General features: G+C 43.0%; 1 protein-coding gene across 1 annotated transcript; it reads right to left on the bottom strand.

Moving 5' to 3' along the window:
- Positions 1-52: 52 nt before the first annotated feature.
- Positions 53-12,813, bottom strand: LOC139384063 (muscarinic acetylcholine receptor M5-like). The gene is made up of 2 exons (XM_071128700.1): positions 12,570-12,813; positions 53-1,726 (listed from the first exon to the last, which is right to left on the bottom strand). The coding sequence occupies exon 2, from the start codon at positions 1,634-1,636 to the stop codon at positions 53-55; it is 1,584 nt and encodes a 527-aa protein (XP_070984801.1). The 5' UTR covers positions 1,637-1,726; positions 12,570-12,813.
- Between the last annotated feature and the right edge of the window lie 2,351 nt (positions 12,814-15,164).

Below are 15,164 nucleotides of genomic sequence, written 5' to 3'. Positions count from 1 at the left end.
CTGAGTCATATGGTCTTCATACTTGTTCCTCTGCAAGGACAGAGTGAATGGCTCAAGTTAGTTTGCTGCTCACTACAGGGTTTTGCCCATACCAGTAGAGTTTCTCTTCCACTCTCTTCTTCTTCCACTGACAAAGCAGCAGCATGCGAAAGGTCTTCTGAAAGGTCTTGTTGCAGAGCGCGTAGCACATGGGGTTGACTGTGCTGTTGACATAGCATAGCCAGTAGCCCAGGTGCCAGAGAGACACAGGGATACAGTCAGAACAGAAGGTGGAGATGAGCACCATGATGTTGTATGGTGTCCATGTCAGGATAAAGGCCAGCAAGATGGCACTGAGAGTCTGAGCAGCCTTCCTCTCCTTGATCAGCACCATCCTCTTCCTCTTGGTCAGCTGGATCTTCAGAGTTGCGTCTATTGGCTTGCAGGAAGTGGTGGAGGGTGGGGCACTCATGGAGTCTGCTGAGGAGAAAGATGATGGGACCATGTTGGTGTCCCCATTCTTGCTCTGCTGGGCACCGCTGGTAGTGTCTTTGGGAACTGGTTTAAACTTGTAGGACACACACTTCTTGCTCTTATGGGAGTTGGTCTTGGGAGGCGTGTGGAAGAAGTTGTCCTCATAACTGCTGAGCTGCTCATTCTCACAGCCCTCTGCACCCATGCTCGGCCCACATGACTGGTTCCGGTAGGTGGGCTGGAAGACCCCCGGGGACACGGGCTGCTCCTCGTCCTCCGAGGAGGCATAGCTGTTGAAGGTGGTAAGCTGGTCGCTCTTGGACCACTCATCGTTGGTGGCAGCGGCGGATTTGGCTGCGTGGCTCCTGTTGGACGAGGACCAGGAGGCCTGGGTTCTGTCCCGGGAGGCAGAGCTGAGCTGGTTGCAGTTGAAGCAGGATCTGATTATGGTTTTCTGGGGCTTGGTGGTACCAGCGTCTGTGGAACTGTTGATGCCCTGGAGCTCAGCGAGGTCCTTGGTGCGACGCTCCGTCTCCTTGTAGATCCGACAGTACAGGATGGTCATGATCGACACAGGGATGTAAAACGCAGCAATGGCTGTCCCAAATGTTATCACTGGCTCAGAGAAAAACTGGATCTGACACTGCCTCTCAGGGACTGTCCTTTTCCCCACAAAATACTGCCAACACAGTATGGGAGGGGCCCACAGGATGAGGGACACCAGCCAGGCCATGCCTATCATGACCCCAGCCCGTTTGGGAGTGCGCTTGGCTCTATAGGTCAGAGGTCGGGTGATAGAGAAGTACCGGTCAAAACTGATGACCAGCAGGTTCATCACTGACGCATTACTGGCCACATAGTCCAAAGCCAACCAGAGGTCACAAGCAATACTCCCCAGCGCCCAGTAGCCCATCAGTATGTAGGAGGTGTAGAGGTTCATAGAGAACACACCTATAATGAGGTCAGCTACAGCCAAACTCAGTAGGTAGTAGTTGTTGACTGTCTTCAGCTGGCTGTTTACCTTAAATGACAGCATCACTAGGATGTTGCCCACTATCGTAATCAGGCTCACGATGGCCGACACAGTTGCTATGGTTATGACCTCCCATAGACTGTGTGTGGCAAGGTGGATGTCGGTCGCATTGCCATTTATAGATGAGTTCTTTATTCCTTCACCTTCCATGTTGTTTCTCTCAAGTTGTCCTTATTGTGGTATCAGTGGTATGACTATGAGAGAGTAGTCTGCCGGGTGCGCCATCTTGAGTAGGATATCCTGAAAAGAAGAAATAATAAAGTGAGTTAATAAAATAACAAATGCAGTTTATAGGTGATCTCCTGATGTAAACTCAAAACTCCATGTAAATGTACAACGAGTAGTGCCACAAGAGCCACCAGCCACTAGATGGCAGTAATAATCAACAATCATCAGCTAGTGAGTTAGTGGGTAGGGCACCAATGTTTACACTGGCCAAAGATGGGGACCATGCACCTTGAAAAACCACTCAGTAAGACTGTTTAGGACCTCAATATAATTAACATGTGATAATAGCACCTATGTGTAGTATGCATGTTTGTGCTGTGTCATATAAAAGTGTATGATTACTGCCAAAAAAAAGCTCATGTAGAACAATGTCATATATGAATGCATGTCTGAACATGTTAGGGCCATTAGGTCATATAAGCACTCACGTATCCTTTGCTCTAGTTATTGTTAATTCATCTAGTATATATGCATAGGTGGCTGTAATGAGGTCTATTACAGACAGTTTGTTACAGTACAGAGGTACATCAGCAGACAACAAGGCTTCACAGATGAGCACATTGTTCATTTTAAGCAGTCTAGCCAAACAGCTGTGACACTTGAAATCCAGGTCATTCAAAAATGAGTCCTTTGCTCATTAATATCAGCAAGCATGTTTGTTGTCTGTATTAAATGGATTTAGATGTCACAGTATTGTCTCAGTGGCTCTCTGTAACCAGGGAGATGAAGGGATTGCTTATGGATGACAAAGACTGATTTCAGTGGAGCTAGAGGAAATATGCTTGAGTTTTGTACTGAGGGATCAATCAACTAGCAGACAAAAGGAGCTGTCATTTCTGTCCCTAGAGCTTGTTAAAATTGTCTAGTGAGTGTAGGTTGTAGCAGGTGTTTGCTCTGCCTCCTGGCTGAGTTCACCCAGCTGAAAGAAGAGCAGCATCCCAGTTCTCAGGTCACTTGGCTTAGAACTCCATGTGTACCGTCGGGGATTGATAAAGCACAAATTAACCTGGACCTTTGCAGTTTCTCCACACACCTTTATGTGAGATTAATCCACCTCAGATCACTATGGGGATGCTTGGGGTGCTAAATCCCAAACTTTGACATATGTCTTTGTTTCAATGTTTCCGTACTGTTATCCTGGCTTCAGTCTCTTCACTATGCTTCTGACTGGGTTGACTGGGTTTTTAAACGTCATCGATGTCATGGCTTGTGATTAAGTAGATTGAAACTGTGCAACAAACAGACAGGCTACCTGAATTGTCCATTAGTTATTTAGCACTTCTTCTTAGGGATAGCTCAATTTTTTTCAATTTTCGCCTAAAATGACATACATAAATCTAACTGCCTGTAGCCCAGGCCCTGAAGCAAGGATATGCATGTTCCTGTTACCATTTGAAAGGAAACACTTTGATGTTTGTGGAAATGTGAATTGAATGTAGGAGAATATAACACAATAGATCTGGTAGAAGAAAACACAAAGAAAAAAACAACCTTTTTTTCTACCACCATCTTTGAAATGCAACAGAAAGGTCCCACATCTAGCCATCACTCTGGTTGTTCCGATTGTGTCCACAAGATGGCAGCAGTGTATGTGCAAAGTTTCAGACAGATAACTTGAAGTATGAGCAAACTACATGACATTTAGCGTGAAGTCGCCCAGGTTAATTTGGGCAAGTCATGAAGGAGACATTTACATTCACATTACATTTTTCTACAAGAATATCGTCAAATCTGTATACTTGGACTTTGATTTAGCTTTTTCAGTATTAGTTCAACATTTGCAAAACACCCAGTTTTCATAACTTCATAACTCTCCATATTCTTAGAATTTTTGTCCAAAAGGAAAAGGCTACATTTTGCGATACTCTCGTAAAGCCCAGCTCATTGGCTATCTAGCTAGCTTTGGTTGACCCCGATTTGTGCTTTTTTGATAAAGTTACAGTCGATCAAGTGAAGACCGCCCGCGTCATCGGCGTGCCATGAAGGTGTTGCTCTATGACCAAATTTGGTGTCCTATAGGATATACTACACCCCTAATGATATAGTGAAGTCTGGTTGCGTTCTAGGATCTCTGAGGAATACATACGAATGTGATTTGACTGGTTGAAACAACGTTTAGGGTTAGATTTTCACAGATTCCTTTCTTTGCAAATTGAACAAGTGGAAATACAAAATTGATCGTGCATGCTATATATATGAAAAATTATTTTATCTACCAAAACGACACTTCATGTTATCTCTGGGACCCTTTGGATGATAAATCAGAGCAAGATTTCAGAATGTAAGTACACATTTCACCTTCAGAGGTGAATTTATCAAACCTATTGCAGTGAGAAAAGTGTTTGTTAGGAGCGCTCCTCAGTTGTTAGGAGCGCTCCTCAAACAATAGCATGGCACTTTTTCGCAGTAATAGTTACTGTAAAGTGGACAGTGCAGTTACATTAACAACAATTTAAGTTTCAGCCGATATAAGACACTTATATGTACCGACATTTGTTCTTTCTCTAAAATCTGCGATTGTGACACAAGGCGCTGCATGATTTACAACTGTCCCATTGACGGGACGCCTATCCCTATGATGAACACTTTTTCTCCAAAGTCACCTACAGATTCTGACGTGTATGTTATAATGCCTCAATGGGAATTGAACATGCAACCTTGGGACCGGTTCCAGCCAATTGGGTTATAACAGTGTCCTAAATCTAGCCCTGGAGACAGGCACTTCAAGAACTCGTTTCAACATTCTGCCTATTTCTTCCTGCCAGGTTATTCAGTTTAATGATGAACTCAGGCATTTGTCAATGTAATAGCACCCTTAGAGTCTGTGGGAATGAAATAGTGATTGGAGTGATTGCTATCATTTTTTCTGCCCTGTGTTTCTCGGTCACATGAAAGCAATGTTTTTTTTCCTATCATTTCTATTTTGTTCTGGACAACACTACAGGTAGGAAAAGAAAACCACAACTCTAATGCTGGTGAGATGAAAGAATGGTATGGTTAAAAGAAATGTGAGCAACATGTAGTGTGTCATATTTGATGTATAGGTTTGACTGTGTCTACGACCATGAACATACATCTAATGTGTGATACTGTGCATGAAAGTTGGTTGAAGCTTGAAGGTATCTGGATGGTAGCATTTGTAGCGTTTGCCATTGCCAACCTGTGCCTATGTTTGAAACCATGCTCCCACTAGCTAGCCTCGCAAGCCGCCTGATCTTGCCGAGCTGACATGGATGTTCGATACATGGATTTCACAGCGGTAATCAGTCGAAGCCCACTAGCACCTCTGTATAGTATTTCCGTGCTGCCATGAGCCTAAAGTACCCAATGTCCCACGTCATCTGGAGTGCTGCTGGAGAATATCCAACATAGGTAATGTTATTTCCTAGGGCTGGGACAATAATCATATAATCGACAATTATGGACAATAACTGTGAACAAAAAATTATAATCATCAATATTGTCTTATTATATACATTTTAGGAAGGGGGGTATTACACTTTATCTTCAAGTAGGCGGCAGGCAGGTAGCCTAGCGGCAGGGTAGCCTAGTGGTTAGGGCGGTGGACTAGTAACCGGAAGGTTGCAAGTTCAAACCCCCGAGCTGACAAGGTACAAATCTGCCGTTCTGCCCCTGAACAGGCAGTTAACCCACTGTTCCTAGGCTGTCATTTAAAATTAGAATTTGTTCTTAATTGGCTTGCCTAGTTAAATAAAGGTAAAAAATTAAAATATGTAGTTTACTCAACAGCAGTTTGTCATTTTTACATGAAGATGGTAAAGTTGGCAGTGTTGGGGAGTAGTTGAACTCAGGGGCGCAACCTTCACTGGGGACGGGGGGACATGTCCCCAACACACATTCTGAAATGGCAATTTTGTCCCCACCCTCAGTTTTATCATTGAAATGTGATACAAAACAAGGCAACAGTGTTCTCTAGGAAAATGTGGACGCCTCTGAGCGGTTGGGTAGGCTGTTTGGAGTGTTTATCTGATAGGATTACAAAAAATATCTCCCCCACTTCTAAAACCAAAATTGCACCCCTGTTTGAACTACTACATGTTCAACTAACTTAACTACATTTTGCAGTAGCTTGGTGGTAGTTGAACTAAATTCAAATCTTGGTGGGTAATTTTCAGTAGTTAGTTACTTTATTGCCATGTAGTGGTGTAGCTAACTACAGGTACTACAAATATGGCAAGAAGTAGGCAATCATTTCCTTAATTGTTTTCGGCATGAGACCTTCCTAATCCTCACTAGAAACATTGTTTTAGTGTTAAATAGGCAAAATTAAACCTTCTGTTAACATCTGATTCCAGTGTGAGCTGTTCTTGCTATTTGTTATCTATGATATTTCAAATTTAGATATGATTTTTGGTAAACTATATTTTCAGAGTAGCTTCCCCAATGCTGAAAGTTGGTAATCATCTTACGAGCAGAACTGCATGGTAGGGAGGAGAAGCTTTTTAGCAAAAGTTCCAAAAGGTCAAAATCATACGGTTCTGGGACAGGGGTGTCACCAAAGCTGTGTCGTAAATGCTGTAGCTAATTTTCAAAGCTAAAAAAAAAATAGACAAAAATGGACATAATCATCTTGGTATTTTCCAATGTCCATTTTATTGAGAGGGGGTGAAGGTGGCATCACAGATGCTGATTTTAGGGCATCCACCCTACAGTACCTCGTCCATGTTACTTAAGATCAATGGGATCACTCAGTAATCACCTGCTCACCTGCTTGGTCGATCCCTTCTCAAAACATATGCATTATGAGATTTTTGTCCCAAAATGAACGAAACACACTATTCATATGGTCTTCAAATACATTTTGAGTCCTGCTGTAAGTTGTAACAATGGAAACATTTACAGTACATGTGTGCAATATCTTGCTGAACTTGCTGTCCCAGTTTTAGATTGGCTGTCTCAATAAAACTATTATGATAGACTACCACCTCCTCCTTTTCTGATCCTGGATATCAGAAGACCTCATCTGTTATCATCTCAGCATTGGTAGATGAATCTATAGTCTCTGTCAGTTCACCTACCAATAGTATTTTGACCCTATCGTGACCTATAATAATAATATATGCCATTTAGCAGACACTTTTACCAAAAGTCATGCATGCATATATTTTATGTGCAGGTGGTCCTGGGAATTGAACCCATTATCCTGGCGTTGCAAGCACCATGCTCTACCAACTAAATTACAGTGACCTATCCTTCTAAGTAACTTCTCCACTCATTGGTATTCTGTTGGCACACTGTGGTAGCCTGAGGCCCACACAAATAACATTCCACTCACCACAGGGAGGCTCAGCGAACCCTTGGATCGCCCTTCAGCATGTTACTGTGACATTTTATCACTCACACAATCAACATCACAGCACTGGAGAGCCCAGGTAGCACTTGGCATCTGTTTTTTTTCTCTGAACTATCCTTTTAGATTCTGAACTAAACTCTCTTCTTCCCTCTCCCTTTCTGTATTTTTTTCTTCAATCTATCGGTCTCTCACGCCGACGCTCTCATTCGCCATGAACTGCTTGCCCCGAAGAAATCTATTTTTTATTTGATCATGAGGCAAAATGGCAGACGTAATCAAGTTCAAAGTAACCTTACTGGCCTCCCTTGACAATGGTACTCTAGGTTGGCACCTCTGTCCATTTTTTATGCCTGACGAATGGGAATATGTGTGCTTGAGGAGTACGCCCTTGTGTAGTAGACTGGGGGTCTCCAGCAAGAGCTTGTTCTCCTCTTGCAGTAAAAAGGGCTGGAGAGGTAGGCCAGGCCACTCTCTCAGTCAGCTAGTTCCATGCCAGGAAGTGGATGAATTAATTATGACTAGTATGCACGGACACTTGAGTGACGAGGCGTTCTTGAGATCAGTCTCTGACTCAAAAATGACTCTCATGCTTAAATATACACACACACACTCAGGCAAAACTGCATGCACGTATACAGGTACACACAAACACACAAACACACAGCACGAGACACTAAATAGTAGGGCCAAAGAAAGCCATTTTTCCATTCCACAAATATTTTGTAAGCAATTGAGGAGGAGGTGTAGCCTGAGAAAGGCTTGAACAAAGCAAGAACTCACAACTTCCATTTCTCCACAAAAATGGTGCAAAACAAGTCATAATGGTCAGACTAACATCAGCAGTGAGTTCAAAGCTTGGGGACTTCAGCAGCTTGCCAGCTCAATGGACCTACACTTAATCCGTAATTGTAGGGGGAAAAATCTTAACGCCACTGTATGCTCAGTAAGGCAAGCCCAAACATAGCTCCAGTTTTACTAAAAATAATTAATAAATAGTCTGTTTTAGCAATTTTGGGGGGATGTTTGCAGAACAGCAACAAGCGTGATGCACATGGGGGAATCTTTCTGTTATCGTTGTCTTGTTCTGAGGTAAAAGCTTTTTAAATGGGGAAAGATGGGGTGGGAAGTAGGCTAGTCTACTCTGACATTATGTCAGAGGCGGAAGTGAGATTTGAGCTATTTCTATTTCGATCTGACTATCTACAGTATATTTGTATCCTTTTAAATAATTTGGCTGCTTTCCGTATCGTTTCATTTTGAGTGTTAGCTCAACTACAATCACCATAAAACCTGTAAGTTACATGGATTCTAAGGGCTGCATTCAATCCGTAGAGCGAAAGATAGGCATTATAGTGTAATCATAATTATAATTATTTTTAAAGTGAACATTGCAATTGGCAGCAAGGAGTCGCATTACGAGAACTCCCATGCAGCATTGGTTACAAGTTCAAACACTGGGAGGGCACATGTAATGTACATGTCGATAAGGCTGATAGAAATCCTCATTATTTTGCTTAATGATTTTTAATTTTCAATATAGCCTACACTTTCTCCTTCTGAACTTCTAACGTGAGTGGGATGGGTGTGCCTTTAATGACAGTAATCAAGAGCAGCTGCTCATTGATTTGACAGTTCCAACGCAATTACACCTCCGACACCGCCTAAACATCAGCTATGCGGGTTTTGGCTATCGCCGGTTAACGCTTGATCTGATTCAATCTTGGCCTTCACCTCATTACATTGGTCAGGTGTGCGTGCGGTCAGGTGTGCATGAATGAACCAAATCTATGGCACATCTCAGAGGTCCATTCTAAAGGATGACAGGCTCATTACCTCTAGGTCCATTGGCAGTTAGCTACCAGCCCTCCACTGCCATGGCTTCTCTGTCTACTAGTCTCCACATGCACTGGCACTGACCACTCCTCAGAGTCACGCTGAACCTTTCCCTGCACCCTACTGTGGCTGCATGACTCCAGCCCCGCACTGCAGTGCTACTCATGTGTGTGCTTGGGTAAAGCTAAGAGTGACTGAAGATGAGGATGTGTATGTGTGTGTGGATGTGTGTGTGTGTGTGTGTGTGTGTGTGTGTGTGTGTGTGTGTGTGTGTGTGTGTGTGTGTGTGTGTGTGTGTGTGTGTGTGTGTGTGTGTGTGTGTGTGTGTGTGTGTGTAAGAGAGAGAGAGAGAGAAAAAGCCAGAGTGTGTGCACGTGTTCTGTGTGCGTGCTCTGGAGAGCGGCCGAAGGCTTTTTGGCACAGTGTATCCCGCATGCCTCTAGTCATTCCAGTGACCCATGCTTAAGATCCCAGCATATCTGGCATTCTAGAGGAGGACCTATGACAGGATTCTCCTGAGGCAGGGTGCAGTGTAGTAGGTAGAGAGGGGGATTATATGAGCAAAGAGACACATTTCAGGTGGGATGTTGCGACAGTCTTCTTGATTATTGACATTTACTTTTCTCAAGTCAAACCAGTCCTCTAAAGCTTTCCACATACACTCTTATACACATACACTCTTATACACATACACTCTTATACACATACACTCTCAGAGAAAAGAGTTCCTAAAGGGTTCTTCGGCTGTCCCCATAGGATAACCCTTTTTGGTTCAAGGTAGAACTCTTTTGGGAATCCTCTGTGGAAAGGGTTTTATGTGGAACCCAAAAGGGTTCTACCTGGACCCAAAAAGGATTCTTCAAAGGGTTCTCTTGTGAGGACAGCCGTATAACCGTTTTAGGTTCTAGATAGCACCTTTCTTTCTAAGAACGTAGCTACTGTTGACATGTTTTTGTCATGAATCTTTTTCACATTTGTTTCAAATCATTCATTTATAGCTATTACTGTATACACATTATCCATCTCCTAATGTTCAATTTAATTAGTTTCAGTGTGTACTATTTTCCCCTTCGGCACTCCAAGTGTCTCTTTTTCAACCATGAGCACAAACTTTGTAATTGCATTTCTGTTTAGACGAGAGACGCTAAGTCTGATCATTACATTCGTTTTATGATCAGTTTGATGGAGATGACAATAGCGGTCTGATGTCTGTTGATGAGGAGGCTGACTCTCCCCCTGGGGATTTATTTTTCTATCACCACTGGAGCATTGCGTTTCTGCTGCATCTCTACTTCTTATCGTTATTATTGTTTGACTTGAGTCATTTGTGTTATTAACAGCTTGGTTCTAAAACTGCAAAACTGTGTGTCTGTGCCCTCAGAGGGTTTTCTGTTGTTTCTATCCCAAGTCCAAAACACGCCAAGTCATTCCAGTCCGAGAATCATGTCTCTACTGTATGTGAGTGCCTGTTTGTGTGTATGCCAAAGTCCCTGGTTTGATTAGGACTTGGGCACACTGATGGGATCATTTGAATGAACCATGCTATTATAAATATCCTCTATGTGTCCTAACTCTCTCGCTCTCTCGCACACACACACAGCACTACCTCTGCCAAGGCCTGCGTGGAAAGGGCTTATGGACATTGCCAACAAATTCAGGTCAATAACTCAATTTCTCAATATGCTCGCATTTTTGCCTGTATGAAAATGGGTGAAATGTGCTCAGGTGTCGTGGCTGCCAAAAAGTCAGTAGAACTGAAAGGAAAAATACATGTGTAAATACTATGAAATAAGGTAATACAGGAACCCTATACACACTCAGAAATAAAGGTTTAAATGTGTTCTTAAAGGGGTACAAACGTCACTGTAGTGGTACCCTGTAAGGTACGTCCTTTTAGTTGTAGGTACATAATTGTACCCTTGCAGTTCATACCTTAAAAGAGCCAATTGTGCAGCTAAGAGGATAAGATAGTACAGGTATGTGATGCTCCACTGGACACAAGGGAAACACCAGCTACCACTAAACCAAGCTTGGCAGATGCTTCCTGTTTTGTGGCAACCTATCCCCGAATATTTGATAGCCCTGTGCTTCCCCACATTTCTTTAACGCTCTACCAAGTTTGAGGGCTCTGCAAGGACTCGTTAAAATCACGCTCGACTGCTTAATCGTTTTTTTTTTGTTTTCATTCAGTCAAAGAGCAGGCCAGGGGATCGAGGAATGGGAGGGTCACATAGGCCCTGTCAATGTTTTAAAAAATTAATAAAAAATCATTGTATTGGGAGGTGGAGGAGTGGAACCTTAGGATAAGAGACAGCCTACTGTGGGTTTTAAAGTAACTAGTTCCTCAGGCCCATTTGGAGACAATTCCACCGTGTACAAAATCCAAATTGAATCTAATAATCTGTTGATCTGACAAGGTAGCAAGTTTAGTGTTGTTCTCCTCATATGCCACTGTTTTTTTTCTACGTATGCTCATTCTTAGTCCCGTGTCTCCAGGTAGAAATGAAAGGTATATGAAAAGGAGACAGAGGTTAAAAGGAGAAATTGAGGGAGGAGAGAAGGCTAATGAGAGGAGAATAAGAAAGCTCAAAAGAGCCAGAGTGATGAGATGGGAAGGGAAACAGAAGGAGTTAAGGAGGAAGATGAAGAAAACCTAATAATATGGAAAGGGAGGATGAGAAAAAGACACAGAAGGATATAGAGCGTGAGATAGGTCAGGGATATGGTAAAGGGGATGTTTGGGTGTGGGTGCACAGTGGGCTGCCAGATGATAATAGAGTGATGGATGAAGGGGAAGATTAAAAGTGATGAATGGGGAGGAAAATGTAGTAAATGCATAGAAATGTGACGTGTGGTACAGAGACAGACATTTCTAGAAAGGTGACCTGAGAGAGAGGTTTAAAGTTTCCATGAGCTGTCTGTTTATGTCAACCATCAGTGATTTACTGCAGAAACCTAAACGTGCTGCTATTTGATACAGTAACCCTATGTGGCTGTACACTGTAATTCTTTCCCTGTAGCCCCGTATATACCTGGTGCTAACATGTATCCTTTGACCTGATCTTGTCCACATTCTGATCGTGCCCACATTTTTGGACAGGTGTATTGGTATTTGGTATTTTATTAGGATCCCCATTAGCTGTTGCAAAAATAGCAGCTACTCTTCCTGTAGACGATTAAAATACGCATTGTGATCTGATTGTCATGTGGTCATCCTGACCACCTCTAGAGGTAGTCAGGGACCCATTGTGTCTGGATATCTTTAGTGTAAACAGATCTGGATAGTGAAACCATTTAAATCCTCATTATCCTGTCCTGTAAAATCATTGACAGGTGGCAACTTATTGCATCACTGTGCGTCTTAAAATAAATAAATATTATTTTGAAAGAATATCTGCCAAAAAATGTGCATACAGGGAATGATCATTAAATCTGGTCACAATGTAAACATAGTGGACGGATAAAAGACACATTTTAAAACCATGTGTAAACGCATGCCTGAAAATGTGGGCACAATCAGAATGTGGACAAGAGAAGGACAGGATAAGGCAGCATTAAATATACATGCTAAGACCTCTCAGACATGCTCGTAGCAGTTTGCGCTCGCCTTTATTGAGGTCACACGTCTGTGAATGTAAAACTTCCAGAAGAATCACTTGTTTTTCTCTAGAGACAACCGAGCAAGCCAGAGAACAGACATATACTCACAGTTGACTTTCACCATCCAAGCCCCGTTGCCTTCAGAGTAACAGCAGCTTCTCCTTGATATGTAAAGATTCCCAGTTCATATTGAATCCATTTGTTTTTCTATGAACTCTCCAGGTAATTTTCAGGGCTGAAAAAAGTGTTATCACAAACCTGGGAAAGAGGATGAGGAAGAGGACACTGCTGATAAGAAAGCCCTCTGAATGTATCCCAACATGCTACAGAAGTCCAGATAGATAGATCCCAGAGTGTAGAGTAATAGTAAGACGAGGAACAGAAGGCTTTAGTCATCACCGCTCAAACGCTGACAATAGAAGAGAGGACATCTCTTTGGAGAGCAAAAATGGACAGAAATCTGTCAACGTAGCAGTTCAATTAAGAAAAGTATCCACAAATTGCATGATACCCTTACTTTGTTATTTGTGAATGAATGAGAGAGAGAGAGAGAGAGAGAGAGAGAGAGAGAGAGAGAGAGAGAGAGAGAAAGGAGAGAACTTTCCCCCTGAATTGCTGTGGGCTGTCTGGTGACGCTCCCTCCCTCTCAGTAAAGTGTGAGCTCAGTCAGTGTCTGTGGCAGCGAGGACAGGAGAGGATGCCTGATCCTGCTGCTGCTGTCGTCCTCCCTGACAGACAGATGTAGCTGACGCCAGCTGGGAGGAGAAATTCCCATAGGGCTGAATGGTCATCATGTTTCGGGACAGTAAGCGTGCAGCCCAGCTGAGGAGCTGAAAAGAGAGGGGGGAGAGAGGGAGGAGGAGGATATCTTAAGGGAGGTGTGGAAGGTTAGCGCATAAGCAAGAGAAGGTTTCTGACTGGGTGGAAGGGTGGTGTTGCCGGTTTATCTGCATTTCTGTGAGTACGCAGCACTAACGAGCAGAACAGAGCTGTCTCATACAGAGTGAGCCCTTTAATTACCCTTAGGGCACAACTATTGTTGCTCTTCAAAGAGCAAACGGGAGACAAAGCCCAGGTTATCAGCCGTGATTGGTGTCTGTGCATTTGAACAGCTTTGGGTGAGTAGCACCTATCACAGACTCCATCTGTAGCTTTCTATGCCTCGTCACAAATCACACTGCTTTTCCCCTTTTCACAGGCAGCGTTGACCTGGCCTGGCCAGATAAGGATGCTGCTGAGGTTACAACATTTCCCCATAGGATCTTTGTGTCTGTGTGCTCCTGCCTGGCTGCCGTGCGAAGAATATTTTTTGGGCATTATTAGGAGGGAACGGCTAGGGATGAGGCTGTGACAAGGGTTTTATTAGACTAAACCCCTTGTGTCTTTCTAATCCTGGTGAAGGGTGCTGATCTGTCCCATGCGGCCCCACTAAATCACCAGGGGAATTGCACTGAGATATGACAAGTACATTCAAGAAGGACACAGAGATATCAGTACAGCACGTAGAATATACTGTACATTTTTCCTATGTAAACTGAATTAGGTCACTCTCTTTAGGTCCTAGTGCCATCCATGAACAATAACCTCCAAAACCACAAAATTAACATGCTAAATGATTGCACAGTAACCTTGATTTCTAATTTGCAGAAAAAGAGCAGTAATATTATGCACTGCAACGTGGTTTACTCAGAAGTCCTATATCCTGGCATGTCAATATGTACTACTTGTTCCAACTGGAATAATACTGTATAGTCCCCCTGGTCAGAAGATTATTATTCTGGGATAGTACCTATTATACACGTATTAGTGTTGATCACCCGAGACCACTGTCATTACACACAATTCAGTGGATCGAGATGTGCTCCAACTGGCTTTTATCTCCCTGGGGGCAGAGTGAGCTTACCACTGGCCCATGGAGACACATGACAGTCTCTGAACCCCCCCACATCACTCTTACCACATCAGGAATTATGGGATGCTCTGTCTGAGATGATAATGAGGCCATGCCACAGCTATATGCGAATGTCATGCTGTGCGCTTTTGCATGAAATCCTATCGCCACATCTGCCCCAAAAATCCCCCTTAATAATGACTCTGTCAGGCACCAGGCCACGGGAGAGTGGACTGGGCTAAACATCTGAGATGTACCACTGACCTGCTCTTGGTTTATGGCTTGATTTTCATGAGATTACCCTCACCCTACACACACATATTTTCAGTATTTTCCAACCATTAATGCTGAATGGTTTGTATATTCCACAAATCATCCATTCAAAACGTACACGATCTGCCTTATTAACTTTACCTCTAATGCATTGGAAAACAACAATAAATCAATTATTCCAATGTCCAAAAAGAACTTGGAGGAAGTAAAATAGAACATCTGATCTTTGTACTGTGAATAGAGCAGTAAAACAGCTTTTTCATGGCTCCAGCTAAATTATGCCTTTCCAATACACCAAAACCCTGCGGCGATGTGATGATGATGGCTGATGTGTCAGATGCTCCTGTTGCCAGTTAGACCCTCTTTAGAACAACTAGCCCTTATCTGACTGGCTCTATCTGGAGGGATTAGATGCAGATACTGTACCTGTTTAGGAAAAATATGCTTATCAGGACTTTGATTTGAGACGAGCATCTCTCTGTTGTCTTTTTCTTCCTCTCTCTGTGTCTCTCTGTGCCAGTAAGCAACAGGTCCTTTTT

The sequence above is a fragment of the Oncorhynchus clarkii genome, chromosome 25 (genome assembly GCF_045791955.1).
Source record: "Oncorhynchus clarkii lewisi isolate Uvic-CL-2024 chromosome 25, UVic_Ocla_1.0, whole genome shotgun sequence".
NCBI classification, from domain to species: Eukaryota; Metazoa; Chordata; class Actinopteri; order Salmoniformes; family Salmonidae; genus Oncorhynchus; species Oncorhynchus clarkii.
The sequence above is the reverse complement of the archived record's forward strand: the minus strand, read 5'-3'. Positions and strand labels throughout refer to the sequence as shown.

Coding starts and splice junctions, on each gene's coding strand:
- LOC139384063 (XM_071128700.1), bottom strand. CDS start 1,636: ATGGAAGGTGAAGGAATAAAGAACTCATCTATAAATGGCAATGCGACC.